General features: G+C 35.8%; 1 protein-coding gene across 2 annotated transcripts; it reads right to left on the reverse strand.

The window, feature by feature from the left end:
• Nucleotides 1–259: 259 nt before the first annotated feature.
• Nucleotides 260–13027, reverse strand: arl8 (ADP-ribosylation factor-like 8). 2 transcript variants are annotated; one of them, XR_015494596.1, is made up of 7 exons: nt 12460–13027; nt 8350–8410; nt 6603–6750; nt 4846–4929; nt 4565–4716; nt 733–2483; nt 260–580 (listed from the first exon to the last, which is right to left on the reverse strand). XR_015494596.1 is itself a non-coding variant. In NM_199824.1 (6 exon segments), coding segments are annotated over 6 exon segments (540 nt in total). In that variant the 5' UTR covers nt 12506–12766; the 3' UTR covers nt 260–2434.
• Between the last annotated feature and the right edge of the window lie 929 nt (nt 13028–13956).

A 13956-nucleotide genomic window follows, 5' to 3' on the forward strand; every position in this document is an offset into this window, starting at 1 on the left:
CTCTATGTATAAAAGAAAGTTAAAGTTTGGACAATTTCCAAATGGAAGCACTAGACTAATCCAACATGTTCTTTTTACTCCCCCTTTACATAGAAATAGAAATAAGTAATAAAAGGTTTAACAAAATTCACACAAGTCATAAACAATCTTGCCTCGTACATTCATATTCCTATTGTGGAACACATAGATGTACAAAATGTATGCAGTGCTTTATAGTAAATAAACCTTCATTAAAAATAATAAAACAAGACGACGAATCTGATTTCAAAATAAAAGCTTTTATTATAAAACTATAAGAATTAGGAAAGTTGCTACAGATTTCACCTGCTCATTTAGAAATGGCACATCTGAGAACTGAATGGTTTGACCAAGAACACAATAATACACTCCTCTGAGGCGTCTGCAGCAACACATAATTCCCATTCCTCTGGGTGAGCCACATTTACACTCTTAAATAGTTTTTTTTCCAAAAGACCTCCGTCCAGAATGGTACAATACAACAAACTCATATCAGGGTTGTAATTGATACTTGATTCTTTAGACCAGGAGTGCCCAAACTCAGTCCTGGAGGGCCAGCGTCCTACCAAGTTAAGCTCCAACTTCCTTTAACACACTGTCCTGGAAGTTTCTAGTATACCTAGAAAGAGCTTAATTAGCCGGTTCAAGTGTGTTTAATTGGGGTTTGAACTAAAATATGCAGGACACCGGCCCTCCATGAGTGAGTTTGGGCACCCCTGCTTTAGACCAGTGTTCCTGGGGGACCACCAGCCCTGCACATTTTCCATGTCTCCTTAACTAAACACACCTGATTCAGATCATCAGCTCATTAGTAGACACTGAAAGATGTGGAATGAGTGTGACAGACAAAGGAGACATCCAAAACATGCAGTGCTGGTGGTCCTCCAGGAACGTGGTTGAGAAACACTGCAAAAGAGGGGAGTTTACATAAAGGTGACCTGTTAAGCAGCCAAACTATTGCTTTCCCGGCTAATCAGAAAAGCCATATTTGTCAATGTTATGCTGTTGTGGTATAAAATGTATACAACACGTCCACGACAGTGAGAACCACCCCATATATCCCCTGCAAAACAGAAAGCAACAGATCCATGAGATTGATTTGTTTAGATCAGCACCCAGTAATAATTATGCAAATTATATTTGACCGTTGGGAGGAGAATGTCATTGAGCACCACTTTAGAGTCACTGCATCAAAGTCTTGCAAGAGTTTCCCTTCATCAAGCAACACTGCATGAAGAAAATAGGAAAATGTGAAAACAGGAAAGAACAGTTTCAGCCTGAACCAAAAATAAATTGACTAAAGTATAATGCAAATGTAGTGCACATGACCTCAGGCTGTACAGCTAAAGAAAAGAAGTCAAAACTTAATTGTGAATAAAATCACAGCTATATGGCTGGTTGACCAATGAAGAGCAGCTGCAGTGAATTTGCAAATGAAACAAACATTTCAGAGTAACTATTTTGTTATGATAACTGAATGACCTGTTTGGTGGAACCACATCCCAACACGTAGCACGGTAACATAAAACACCGACAAAACATGCTAGTGCTGCACTTATGTAGATTGGACATTTTCATGTTCAAATTGCGCACGCACACACACACACTCGTAACAGACATTACAAAAATTCTAATGTGCCATTTCAGAGAAATTAAGCAAATAAAAACATCAAATGCATATGAAAAAAATGAGCACCCCAGCCTTTTTTTTTTTACAGCGATGATAATCATACCTGCTTTTTTTCTTCTTAAAAATACCCCCATAAGTGAACTTTCAAGTTGAAATGGCCCAGTCTAACAGCACCCTCTATTGTAACTAATGACTGAGGTAATGTGGCCCGAGTCAAATGATATGTTCAGGCATTTCCTTGATATGTAGTGCTAGTGGTGTTGGTGGGTAGCAAATGGCACTTTTAAAACTCATTATCCCAAAAAAGCTGAGAACAACAGACCCGAAAACGACAACAATGGACTAAATGGCCACACTTGAAAAGTACCAGATCATTCAAATCCTTTCCTCCCATTAGATTGGAAGAAAAACTTACATGATTAGCTTAATAAACCCCTCCAGAGAACTTCTGCTCCATCGGCAGTGTTAAAAACTCATAAACAAACGCCAGACACTGTAGTGCCTCTTGTTAGGCTGAAACACTTTGGACTTTGAATATCCTCTGCTATACACCCAGTAAAAAAAATCCATTTGCTCCTGATTTAGTACTGATCGACAAATCCATCAAACCAGATTCACGTTACCGTTAAATCCCAGCTGAGGTAGGTGTCCAGACAGTTCAGCTGCATAGTGTCAATTCTGACCGACAGATTAAAAATAAAAGGTAAGCAGCCGATGAGATGAGTCTGCGATGCCACCTGAGGAGGTGGAAATCACTGTCAATCAGTCTAGCCAGAAAAGCAGAGGCTATCTGAGTCCAGCCCTCGAGGTCATCCATTCTAAACCTTGACACAGCCTGAAACACATATGCGCACAAATGGTTAAGAGTGACGAATCAACAGATAAATTAGAGCATGATGAACTGATCATTTTCAATGTATTTCTAGCCTGATCTCACAATGAAGCAGAACTAATTTTTACGTTTTGTCAGTTTAGTGGCTAATTCAGTTCAGTCATGTAAAAATGTAGGATTTTAAAACAGAGGTGTGGCTCCCAACCCCACCCCTATATACAATCGTCATTGAGGGATAAGCAAATGTACTAAGGCCCAATCCCAAATTCTGTTTTTTTTATTCTGTTTTTTTTATTCGAGTGTCAGATGTGAAAGTATGTTGTGAGACAGCTGTACAAGAGTTACTATTAAGGATGTAGACAGCGAAATTGTGTTTTTTTAAATGATTTGTTTAAAAGCATGAAAGTAAAACACGAATGTGGTTATGAATATATTAAAATCTGTGCTTGTTTGTTGTAAAAATTCATAATAATAACAAAAAAATAGAAATATGTGCATCTCCTGACTTCCATGTGCGGTCATGCTGCCATTGTAGATGGTGTATTCCTGGAAATTTTCGTACTCCTTAGTTTCGAGTGTGGTCCTGAAAAATCTCCATTTCAAGGGGTATCTAGCCCTTCCCCTTAGCCCTACAACTTCAATATGAAGAGAATTGGGACATCCCTACCCCTTCACGTGAACGCGCAAAACAAGAGGAAGGAGAAGGGCTGAGGGGTAGAATTGGGATTGAGCCAACATTGTACAAATTCATACGAATTAGCCACTAAATCAAAAAGCTACAAACTGCCATGAGATTGTGCTGGTATTTCACTTTCATGAGTGACCGCAATGGTTAAAAAAATATGGCAAATGAGCATGAATGAGCATCAAGGGATAGTTTCTCATTTACTCATCATTCACTTGTCATAAACCTGTTTGGCTTTCTTCTGTTAAACATATAAGAGGATATTCTGGAAAAAGCTGGAAACCTTTAAACATTGACTTGCATAGTATTTGTTTTTCTACTATAGAGGACAATGGTTTCTTTATATCTTCTTTTAGGTTCAGCAGACAAAATAATAATAATATTTAAACAAGATCTCAAAAAGTTTGTTACTTTCCATTGTGTTCCAGTTGACAATATTAATTACCTCAAATTTTTGAAGTATCAAAAGTATCTGCTTTTAGTAGAAAATTTATCTGAGCATAAAGATTTGGTATCTGAGGTACAAATATTTCAGTATCAATTTGTAAATAGTTAGTTTTTTTTAAGGTACTTTGCTATAGAAATCTACAAATGTTCCATATGTTTAGAATTATTACAAACAAACACTGCCTGCTCCGCCTTCACTGGGTGCATCAGATATAAAATATTTTTTAATGAAATCATCTAATAAAGAGCAGTAAGGGATGTTTCATTACACTCATGCACTAATATATTAATCCACTCTTACTTTAAGACCTAGCGCACAGATCCAATATGCTTAATATTTTACAACTGTTTACGTTCACTATAGAATTAACTGACAGAGAATTTGGGAATATAATTAAAGTGATTCACCCCAAAAAAAGTGAAGAATCTGTCATTATTTCCAAACCTGCTTGAGTTTCATTCTTCTGTTGAACACAAAGGAAGATATTCTGAAGTTTGTCCTGAATGTTGGAGGACAAACTCTTCCTACAATGGATGTCAGTGCCTGCTTTTTTACAACCTTATTCAGAATTTCTCATTTTGTTCAATAACAGTAATGCAGTTTAGATCTACATGAGGAAGTAAGTTATGATAAAATGTTCATTTTTTTGGGAGAACTATCTCTTTAAAGAAAGGCATTTTGACATACATCTTGAGTATATCTGGGCAAGTAAAATACACAGAGGCGTGTCCGTGGGTGTGCACAAATGAATGTGTGTCAGTGCAGCATGACCCAATCATGAATACCCCAACTCCTCCACTGTCCCAGGTATATTTGGCAATTTGAAATATTAGACTTGAGTCAAGCCCAAGTAAAAACACATTTCAGTTTGTGACAACTGCAATTTTTAGCTGATTTGAAGATAAATACCCCTACTCTAGTTATTATACCAGGCAACACTGCAGATCTTACCCTTCTCCAGTGAGCGCACAGCAGGACTGGATGTGCCATGGATGATCCTTGATGGAGCTGAGTGTCAGGTATTTGGAAATCTCTGCTGCTGACATACATCCTTTCATGTCCTGCTTATTAGCAAAGATCAACACTGCAGCTTTGCGCAAATCCTGAATGAATGAGGAGAGAAAAGGGGATAGATTTAAAAGGGCTAGGAGACTTGGAAGTATGGGTTTGTAGATATGTTTCATATTTATATTTCAAAACTGTATGCATGTGGTGTAAATGTAAAGCATTACCTCGTGCGCAAGCATTCTGTAAAGCTCTTCTTTTGAAATGGCTAGTCTCTCTCTGTCCGTACTGTCCACTACCAGTATGATGAACTGCCAGAGAAAACACACACACACACACACGCGCAAAGAATTATCATCAGATTACAGGCTGCATACTACTACTGCACTAGCATTCAGAGATGGTTTCTAACTTTAGCAAGACCACAGAGTTGTTTGTTGCTCTGTGCTCATGCCCTTGACGTATCTATGATCTCTTTGAGCGTGTGCTCCTGAATAAAGCTCAACAGCAGGGCCCCATCACAAATCTGACAAGCACACGTTCTGAATAAAAGGCGGGGGGTCTCGCCATTCAAGCCTCTTTGAACTTTGAACTCAGAATCAGTAACCAGCTGCTAAGGTCTGGCAGAATTACCGCTGTGCACAACTGTTGTCCAACTATTGTTCACATCCCACTGAACACACAGCTGTTACTCAGAAACTTTCTTTAAAGATTATATTAGTTTGCCTATGTATTGTTAGAAACTGGTTCAAAAATACCAAGTTATATGTTTGAGGGCTTTCGAGATACAACTTTTATTTGTTTATTTTTTTGTTTATTTATTTATTGCCACATCAGCAAATTATGGCTATTTTATGGCAAAACGGATATACATAAAATATTACTTGATAAAACAAATTTGTATTACAATAAAAAAAAGTTATTTAGACAAATTTATAAAATATAAATGAATACAATTCACACAAAAATATATTCAAAGTTAAATATGATTTCAGTTAAATAAATAAAAATTCTTCCTGGTGGTACTCTTTTAAAAATCTCCATCAAAGTACTCTCCTTAAATAAAATGTCTAATAGAATTTAAACTTCCACATTCCAACAAAATATGTTTGAGCAGCTTGACAGTATGATTGTATCACAACTATTGGATTACACATTTATTTAGCAAATATGCATTTATTCAGCTCATTATATTAAAAACACATTATGGTTTACACAAAAAACATTCAGCAACAACGGTATCGACTTTGATAACATTCAATGTTTTTTGAGCACCACATTAGCAATTCAGCATTTAAGACTAAATTCTGAAGGAAAAGCGGTCTTAAAATGCAATTTTGTCTTCACAGTATTATTGTTTTTATGGTTTGAGCCAATAAATGCAGGCTTGGTGAAGATCAAGCTGCTTTGACACAATCTACATTGTAAAACATGCTATAGAAATAAAGATCAATTCAACAGAACATACAACATATTTAAACTATTTCACCAAACTCAAACTTTTGAACAACAGTATGTTTTAAAACATCTTTTTTTCTGTGACACAAAAAGGGAATAAAGTGTATTGTAAAAAGCGCTGCACAAATAAGACTAAATAACATTGCACCATCTATCTCATGTGGAAGATGTATATTCAAGTCATGCATCTTAATCCCATCCCTCTTCATCTTTCTCTGTTAAGGATTTCCTGTCGACTCCATGAGGTCTCACTGAATACAAATACTGGTTTAAAATAAGACACAGGAAATTCATCTTCTGCCCCTTCATTGTAGACCGTGACTTACCCATTCATTTTCTCCCTTTCTACCACATCTGCGACGACATATTAACAGCCTGGACAATCACTCAGAGGAGCTTTATGCATTTCAATTTCAACTGTCTGAGTTTTTTCTTTTAATAAAATCAACAATATAGTGCCTTTCTTCTGCTACACTGAATTGAAAGCAGTCCTAATTCTGTCAACACAGCGTCTCAGTGCTTTTACCTCAGTGTTGGAGTAGTATGTGTTCCAGGAAGAGCGGAGACTCTCTTGACCACCAATATCCCACATCAGGAAGTGGGTTTTCTTCACCACTATTTCTTCCACATTGCTGCCAATCGTAGGAGATGTGTGCACCACCTCATTCATTAAACTGCACAACAAAACAGCTTCAGATAAAACATTCTGCAGTGATTTTGATTAATTACCACACAAAAACCTTGTTTACATATCTGTGCACACAATATTTAAATATATTGTGTTGTTGTGCTGCACATTATTCAGCTTAATAAAAAAAGCCCATAGATGTGTCTTGACTATTTAAATGACAATGGCTATTTACAACGAAACAATCAGGTCCAGGTATGAAGCTGCATAGAGTCCTTCATTTTTTTTGTCTATGAATTGAACTGTAATAAAAGTGAAAAATAAATATTTAAAAGCTGAGACTGATGAATAGTCAGTTTTCCAGATATTTAAGCATTTCTCCAGAATCAGGTTCAGTTTTGTAATATCAAATTCGCAGATGAATGGAGACATTTTGTGGATGTTAAGAAATAACAGCAAAAATGCACTGAGGAGAAATGAATGTGTCAAAAGAGAAATGAGAAAAAGTCATTCGTACACATGTAAAGCAACTAATTATGCTTAAATTATTCAACTTAATCGAAAATAAAATATATTATTAAATGCATGTTTAGTTCTAATTTATTGTTAAGGAATGAAGATGCCACATCAGTCAGAGTCATGCACACTTGGATTATACACTAGTGCTGCTCAATATATCATTTCAGCATCGATATCACAATGTGCACATCCACAATAGTCACATCGCAAGATCTGCAATGTTAAGTTTGAATTGTAGTTGACCAGAAGCAACAGAACACATCTGATTTCTAGACCTGCAAAGTTTACCCATAAAAATGTTTCATTAGCATGTGTTTTAAAGGCCTTTGACTGAGAATTTTAAAAGAATGTAAAAATGTCCAAAAAATGATGTTTTGAGGTGTAACAAAGATTAATTGTATTTACACGATTTATCAAAAAAGTTTGTCTTGTTTCTACTCCTAGTCTTCAGTGAAAATAAGATTATTTTACTCATGCCACTGACAGACAATTTTGCTTTGATTTAAAGAAAAAAAAAACTTAATTCTGACTTATTTCTTTTGAAGCTGAAAACAAAACAATATTTTTATGTGATCTAGGCATTTAGATATTTGGACTAGAAATGAGACAAAGCAAAGTAAGAAAATAATTTAGTTTTTTTCAATTTCTGTACCTAAACACTGTTAAGACTCCCCAAAAAACTGCCAAATAGAGCTATTCAAGCATCTTGTGAAGCTGTGTTCAATATATATTTATATATATCGCAGAAAAATAAAATATCACAATATCCGATTTTTTCAATATCGTGCAGCCCTGATATACACTAAACACTTCACTTTACTATTAAAAGAGTCTTAATTCAATACATTAATATTATTTACTGCGTTACAACCTTATGAAGAAATAATGAGTTGTACAATTTATTTTACAGAATGTTAATATTACTCTTATTGCTGCGTTTATAAATGCACTATTTAAACCTGAAGATGAAATCCGCCATAGCAAACAACGTATAAATTATTTTTTTAGAAAAATAATTAAGAGTGAAAAGCAATTGAAAGTATAATAAAACTTGTTCAATGTCAGTAATTTTAAAATGTTTTTAAACAAACAATCCCTAAAGTAAATAAAATATTACTTTACTTACAACTGATAAAGTATAGTTGTTTTCCCAGCGTTGTCCAATCCCACAATAATCACCTTGTGTTCTACAAAAAAAAAAACATAAAAATGGTCAAACCAATAACTCAAGAACAAACCTAAAATGAAGAATCAATAATTCTCAACAAGTAACAACACAAAAACCTGAATTTGAATATAAGAAGGCATCAAACTTAAAATATAACAATCTGTAATTTACATTGAATAGACATGTTTATAGCTTTACACTGGGTTCATTGTGTTTGCTGTGCTCGTTCTTCCCATTCATAGCTAAGTTTGTGGCTCTCAGCTCAACTAACTTAGAGATAATTGGTCTAGCAATCCCATACAAACACAGCACTGCACACTTGCGTAACAGACATGATTAGATAAACCAGTGATCCATTCATTATCAAAGCTTAATCTGAGAAGAATCTGACAGGCCGTGCATTCTTACAAAAGAAAGGATATTTATTGGGATCTAGGGCTGAGCGATATGGCAAAAATGCAAATTCGATATTTTTTTCCATATTGAAAATAACAATAATTTTTTATATAAGTGGTTTCCAGTTTTAAAAGTTACTATCCTAACAATGACTGATGCAACAAAGATTAGAGGATTCAATAAATTACCATTTAAAATATTGTTTTTTAGCAAAAAACAAAAAAAATGTTTGGCCTTAAATCAAAACTTCTTAAAAATTAAAAGTTCTTAAATGGATTCAGTCAGTGTTTTTATTTTGTAATGTAAATTTGTAAACACTTCAGGTACATAATATTTTCTGATGTTCTGTTTTTCATTTAAATTAAATCAGTATTTTTAAATCAGCTGTTGGTTGGGAAAAATTTACTGAAATGAGCAGCCCTGTTTTTCCACAGACCATTGACATACTTTACAGATCGTTTTAATCTGCTCCTTGTCACACTTCAGATAGCCAAACCACTTTCATATAACAGAATTTGTGCCACCTTTTGCCGATAATTCGATCATCTTTGGATAATAACTCGAGATTAGTTTACTTTAATGACTGCTTCCTCTCAATATTTTTATCCTCTTGTCGCGTTTGTTAGCAAAGTGCGGTAGGAAATGGTCTTTTAACTCCATGCTGAATGGTTGCCTTCACATACTGCTGCTGTGTGACTGGCTCTTAGATCAATATGGAGTAAAAATGTCCAGAGCTTATCATCCTTATCAAAATAAATTTGATGGCAATTCTGTATGACATCGTTTATTGGCCCAGCTCTATTGTGATCTGTAATTCCATGAAGAACACTTTGCATCTCTGGAAACTTTGTATACCACAACAGACTAATTGTCACAGAAACAGGATCTTTGTTTGGAAGAAAAAAAAGAGATTAATTGAAAAACTGTTTGATGAAACGATATTTGAGGGGAAATTGTTCTTCTATGAAATGGTCATTATATTCTATTTGTAAAAGAAAGAAAGAAAGAAAGAAAGAAAGAAAGAAAGACTTCTTTTAAGCACATGTATCTAACAGAGGACACATCTGGATTTTTTTCACCTCTGAACTGTAACGTGAACTACAGGAAGCAGGACTGCAAAACTCATGATATCTCTGACAGCTCCACAAAGACTTTCACGGCTATTACTTCCTGCAGGATGACCGACCCTTATTATACTTCTGTTGGGCTCCAGCAAAAACACCACAGGACAAATTCAAGTCACGAAGAGACATGGTTTCTCAAGAATACAGTTAACGCCACCCACAGTTTTTGGTGGAACTTCTCAAAACAAACTCAAGGACAAATATAGCCTAGCTTTAAAGTGCTAGTCCTTTTGTTTAAAGCTGTAGCTGAAGGACAAAAGCTACAAACATTAATGTGAGCATTTAATGATCGACAGTACCAATAGATTTCATAGTTATATTTATTTGTTTTTACTTAAATCTGATGAATATCAACAATGATATTCAAGAACTGCTGAACGACCATAGGAATGTTTGTCAAAGAGAGGAACACATGGTATAATGGACTGACTGGTCCTCTTCAGGACAGTAATCCAGGGAATTAGGGAGGAGAATGAGATTACAATGGTAGAATTCCTTCTATGTCTAAGTAGGCCAGAGTTATCCTGCTTTCTCCTGAGAGCTCCTCCTGGACCAAGAGCAAATCTCGGCATCTAGCCCAGAGGACTGGCTAATTCATTTGTAACGAACACATACAGAAAGCCGTATTACAACAACTAACTGAACGTGAATGCAAATAATTTGGTGTTAATAATGGCTGAAACAGCATACAACAATCCTGCCATCACACAATAACACCAATATCCATTCCAATGCTAAATTAACATCTGTCTGACATTACAACAATCTGGATCTAGTTAGAATGTTCGTCATGGGACAAAACTGCTAAGAAATGCAAAGAATTTGCCATTAAATAACATTTAGTTGTTCACTCACTAACAATGCACAATTTCACAATTACAAAAATATGCACTCAGGTAAAATTTAGAAGACAAAGAGGCATACTTTTATAAAAGAAAATTCTGTTTTAGAGCGCATGATTTGCCAATAACTCTCCTGAAGGCTGGATCTCTTGGTCAGGAAGAACTGACGGCTGAAAGAGGCAAACAATAGGGGAGCAATAGGTTTCCTCACACAGCTTTTGTTTGCCAGGTGGTCATGACGGCTGTTTCTCTACACAAAAGCATTTTCAATTCAAATCAGTTCCTTTCATTGTTATAGCAAAAGTTGAAACTGATAAATTGACCCCTCTCTGTCCTCTGGGCCTACGTTGTGAAAGACACATCTGTCATGGCAGCAGTGAAGACATTTCATAAACAAATGTACAAAAGTCTTTTTAAAAATAAAAAGTTTCACCTCTGGATAGTTGTAGGCAGCAAAAATTCATTTATAGCAAGAAAACACAGGCAAAGTCATAGTTTTTCCCTATGCATTGGTCAGTTTATAAAGGTTTTGCACTTTTTTACTTCTATAACATGTCTTTTTTTCAGAAAACCTTAAAACAAATGATGATGATACTAACAAAAATACACATTTATGTTAATCCACATCTTCTATTCCTTATGTAGACACAAACATCAATTTTGGTAACTTTTCAATTAAAGAAAAAATTTAAAGAAATGTTTTGATAATAATGTGTTACTAACATTATTTTTTTAAGATCTAATAAAAATGACATACTAAATAGCCCATCTCAGATCATCTGTAAAAACATTTAACTCCAATATATCAACAAAATGAAACGAGAGCTACTGATCCTGCTTGATCTAATGTTCAGATTTCAGTTCGGGAAATATTTGCAAACGTGAGTAATGTGTATGCTGAATCAGATAATGCCTCTTTTGAATATGTAAACATTTCAGACTTTTAATACACTACAAACAAGAGTGTTAGCTTATTTTTCTTAACCCTACTCACCTGTGGGTGATAGGTGCCCTAAAACCTTGTTATACTGCCAAAAATGACACTGTATGGCAACAAAATGACATTACAAAAAAAAGAAAAAAAAAGTGTGTACCATATGGTCACCAGGATTATTGCAGTGTTTCTGGACACTGTACATTTGCAGTACTGTAAAGTATTGCATGAACATAACATGTAGTGATCTCTTAATGCGTTTTATCAAAGTGACTGATAGCGTCATAATATAGTTACAAGAGCATTATCCTGATCAAAAAGGGTGAAGTTTGAGCTAGATATTGCTCAGAAATAACATAGAAGTATTACATAGCTATCCCAAGTCTGTTCCAACAAGTGGACAATACTCAATTTCTGTGAAATCATTTGAGAGACATTTAAAATGACCCATCTGTTACCTTCACCACTATCGCATCATCTTCTTGATGGTTTACTCTGGGCTAAGTTTACCGAGAGAAGATAACGGGGCACGAAAACGACAAACAGTTAATTTAGAAAGAAAAAAATAAATACAAATATTTTTAATACACAATGAGTGTTAAAGGTAAACGTGTCATTAGGAGCCTATGGCTTTGATACCATTAGCTCGACGCCTCGGATTTAAAACGAGCTTACTAGCATATTAACATTAGCTCAATGCGCCTGGATATCAACAATAATAACACCGGCAAAACCACTGGCTAAAAAAATCCGTCAGAACCCCATCTCTTACCTTGATTACAAAAGAAGCTCCATAGTTTGGCGAAGATTAGACCCATTTCTCTGGTGGGTGAGAGGCCGTGTCCAGCGAGGGCTAGTTTTGCGGAGAGGCCTACAGCAGCTGTCCGTGGAGCCGTTATTTCTTTATAAACCCGCTCTCGCCATGCGGTTAAGAGCACTCACCACACGCCTCTGCGTCTGTCCGAGCGTCCCTCTGTCTGTGTGTGTTCGCGGTGTTTTCACACAGGTAGGTTAAGATGAACAGCTCTTCTTTCGTGCGGTCAGATCAAGTGTGCGACAGACGCGAGTACGGCGGATACATCGTTAACCAAAACAAAAGCGTCTTCTTCACTTCCCAGATCACTCTGAGCTCATCAACATTTTCCTTAAAGACAAATTGCAAAACGCACACCGGCTCCACTTGTCTGGACACGGGTGTAAATGGTAAGACATAAGAGCTCATTGGAGTAAAATTGAGGCACACGGAGCTCACGGCAGCACGCTGCTGCTGCTGGATAAAAAATAAGCGATCACTCTCTCTGTTGTACACACATACACACACTCAAGAAACAAGCACACACACCACCATCCCCCATCAGTGTCAGGTTACACGTGTGAGGATCATGACGTGCACAGATCCAGCCCACAAGTGTCACATCCATACATTGCTTTGTGCTGAACATGAACCTACATTGAATATTCTGAATAGCAAACAAATTGTGATTATATCTTACTTTGACATATACTATAGCCTATATTACTGTAGTTGGTGTAGTAATACAACAACTAGTAATTTAAACAACCCAATATGTACCCAAAAAGTTTTCTACAACTCTATATTAAAACTTCAATAATCCAGTTTACCACAGAGTTTATTACAGTTTACAAGTTAATCATTTATGAAGTGATGTAGCATTTATTTGTGGGAAATGCTATAAAACACTTTACTGTAGTATGGCTTAACAAACACTAAATACTATCAAGATTCTATTATGTCATATTACTAAATAGTATTATAGTGGTTACAATATTAAAATCATTCATTCATTCATTTTCCTTCGTCTTAATCCCTTTATTTATCTGGGGTTACCACTGTGGAATGAACATATCCAGCATATGTTTTACACAGCAGATGCCCTTCCAGCTGCAATCCAGTACTGGAAAACACCCACATACACTATGAGGGAGCACCCAGAGGAAACCCATGCCTACATAAAGAGAAACTGCAAACTCCACACAGAAATGCCAACTGACAGCTGAGCCACCGTGTCACCCTATCGAAATCATTTGAGAAAGGTTTTACTTTAGCAGGTGTAATAAAGCCTTTCATTAAAAACTGTATTGCATATAAACTTAGACAAGTCATGTAGACAAGTTCACATTAATAAAAAAATGAAAAACCACAACACTCACAGAAACTGTAGAGATTTTAATCAATAAGGGAACCGGTCTTTCATATTTGTTTATCTTCTGTGTCGCCAGAACCACAAGTTCCTTCCTGCCTGTAGAT

This window comes from Danio rerio, chromosome 7, assembly GCF_052040795.2.
Source record: "Danio rerio strain M-AB ecotype USA chromosome 7, GRCz13ab, whole genome shotgun sequence".
In the NCBI taxonomy this organism is placed as follows: Eukaryota; Metazoa; Chordata; class Actinopteri; order Cypriniformes; family Danionidae; genus Danio; species Danio rerio.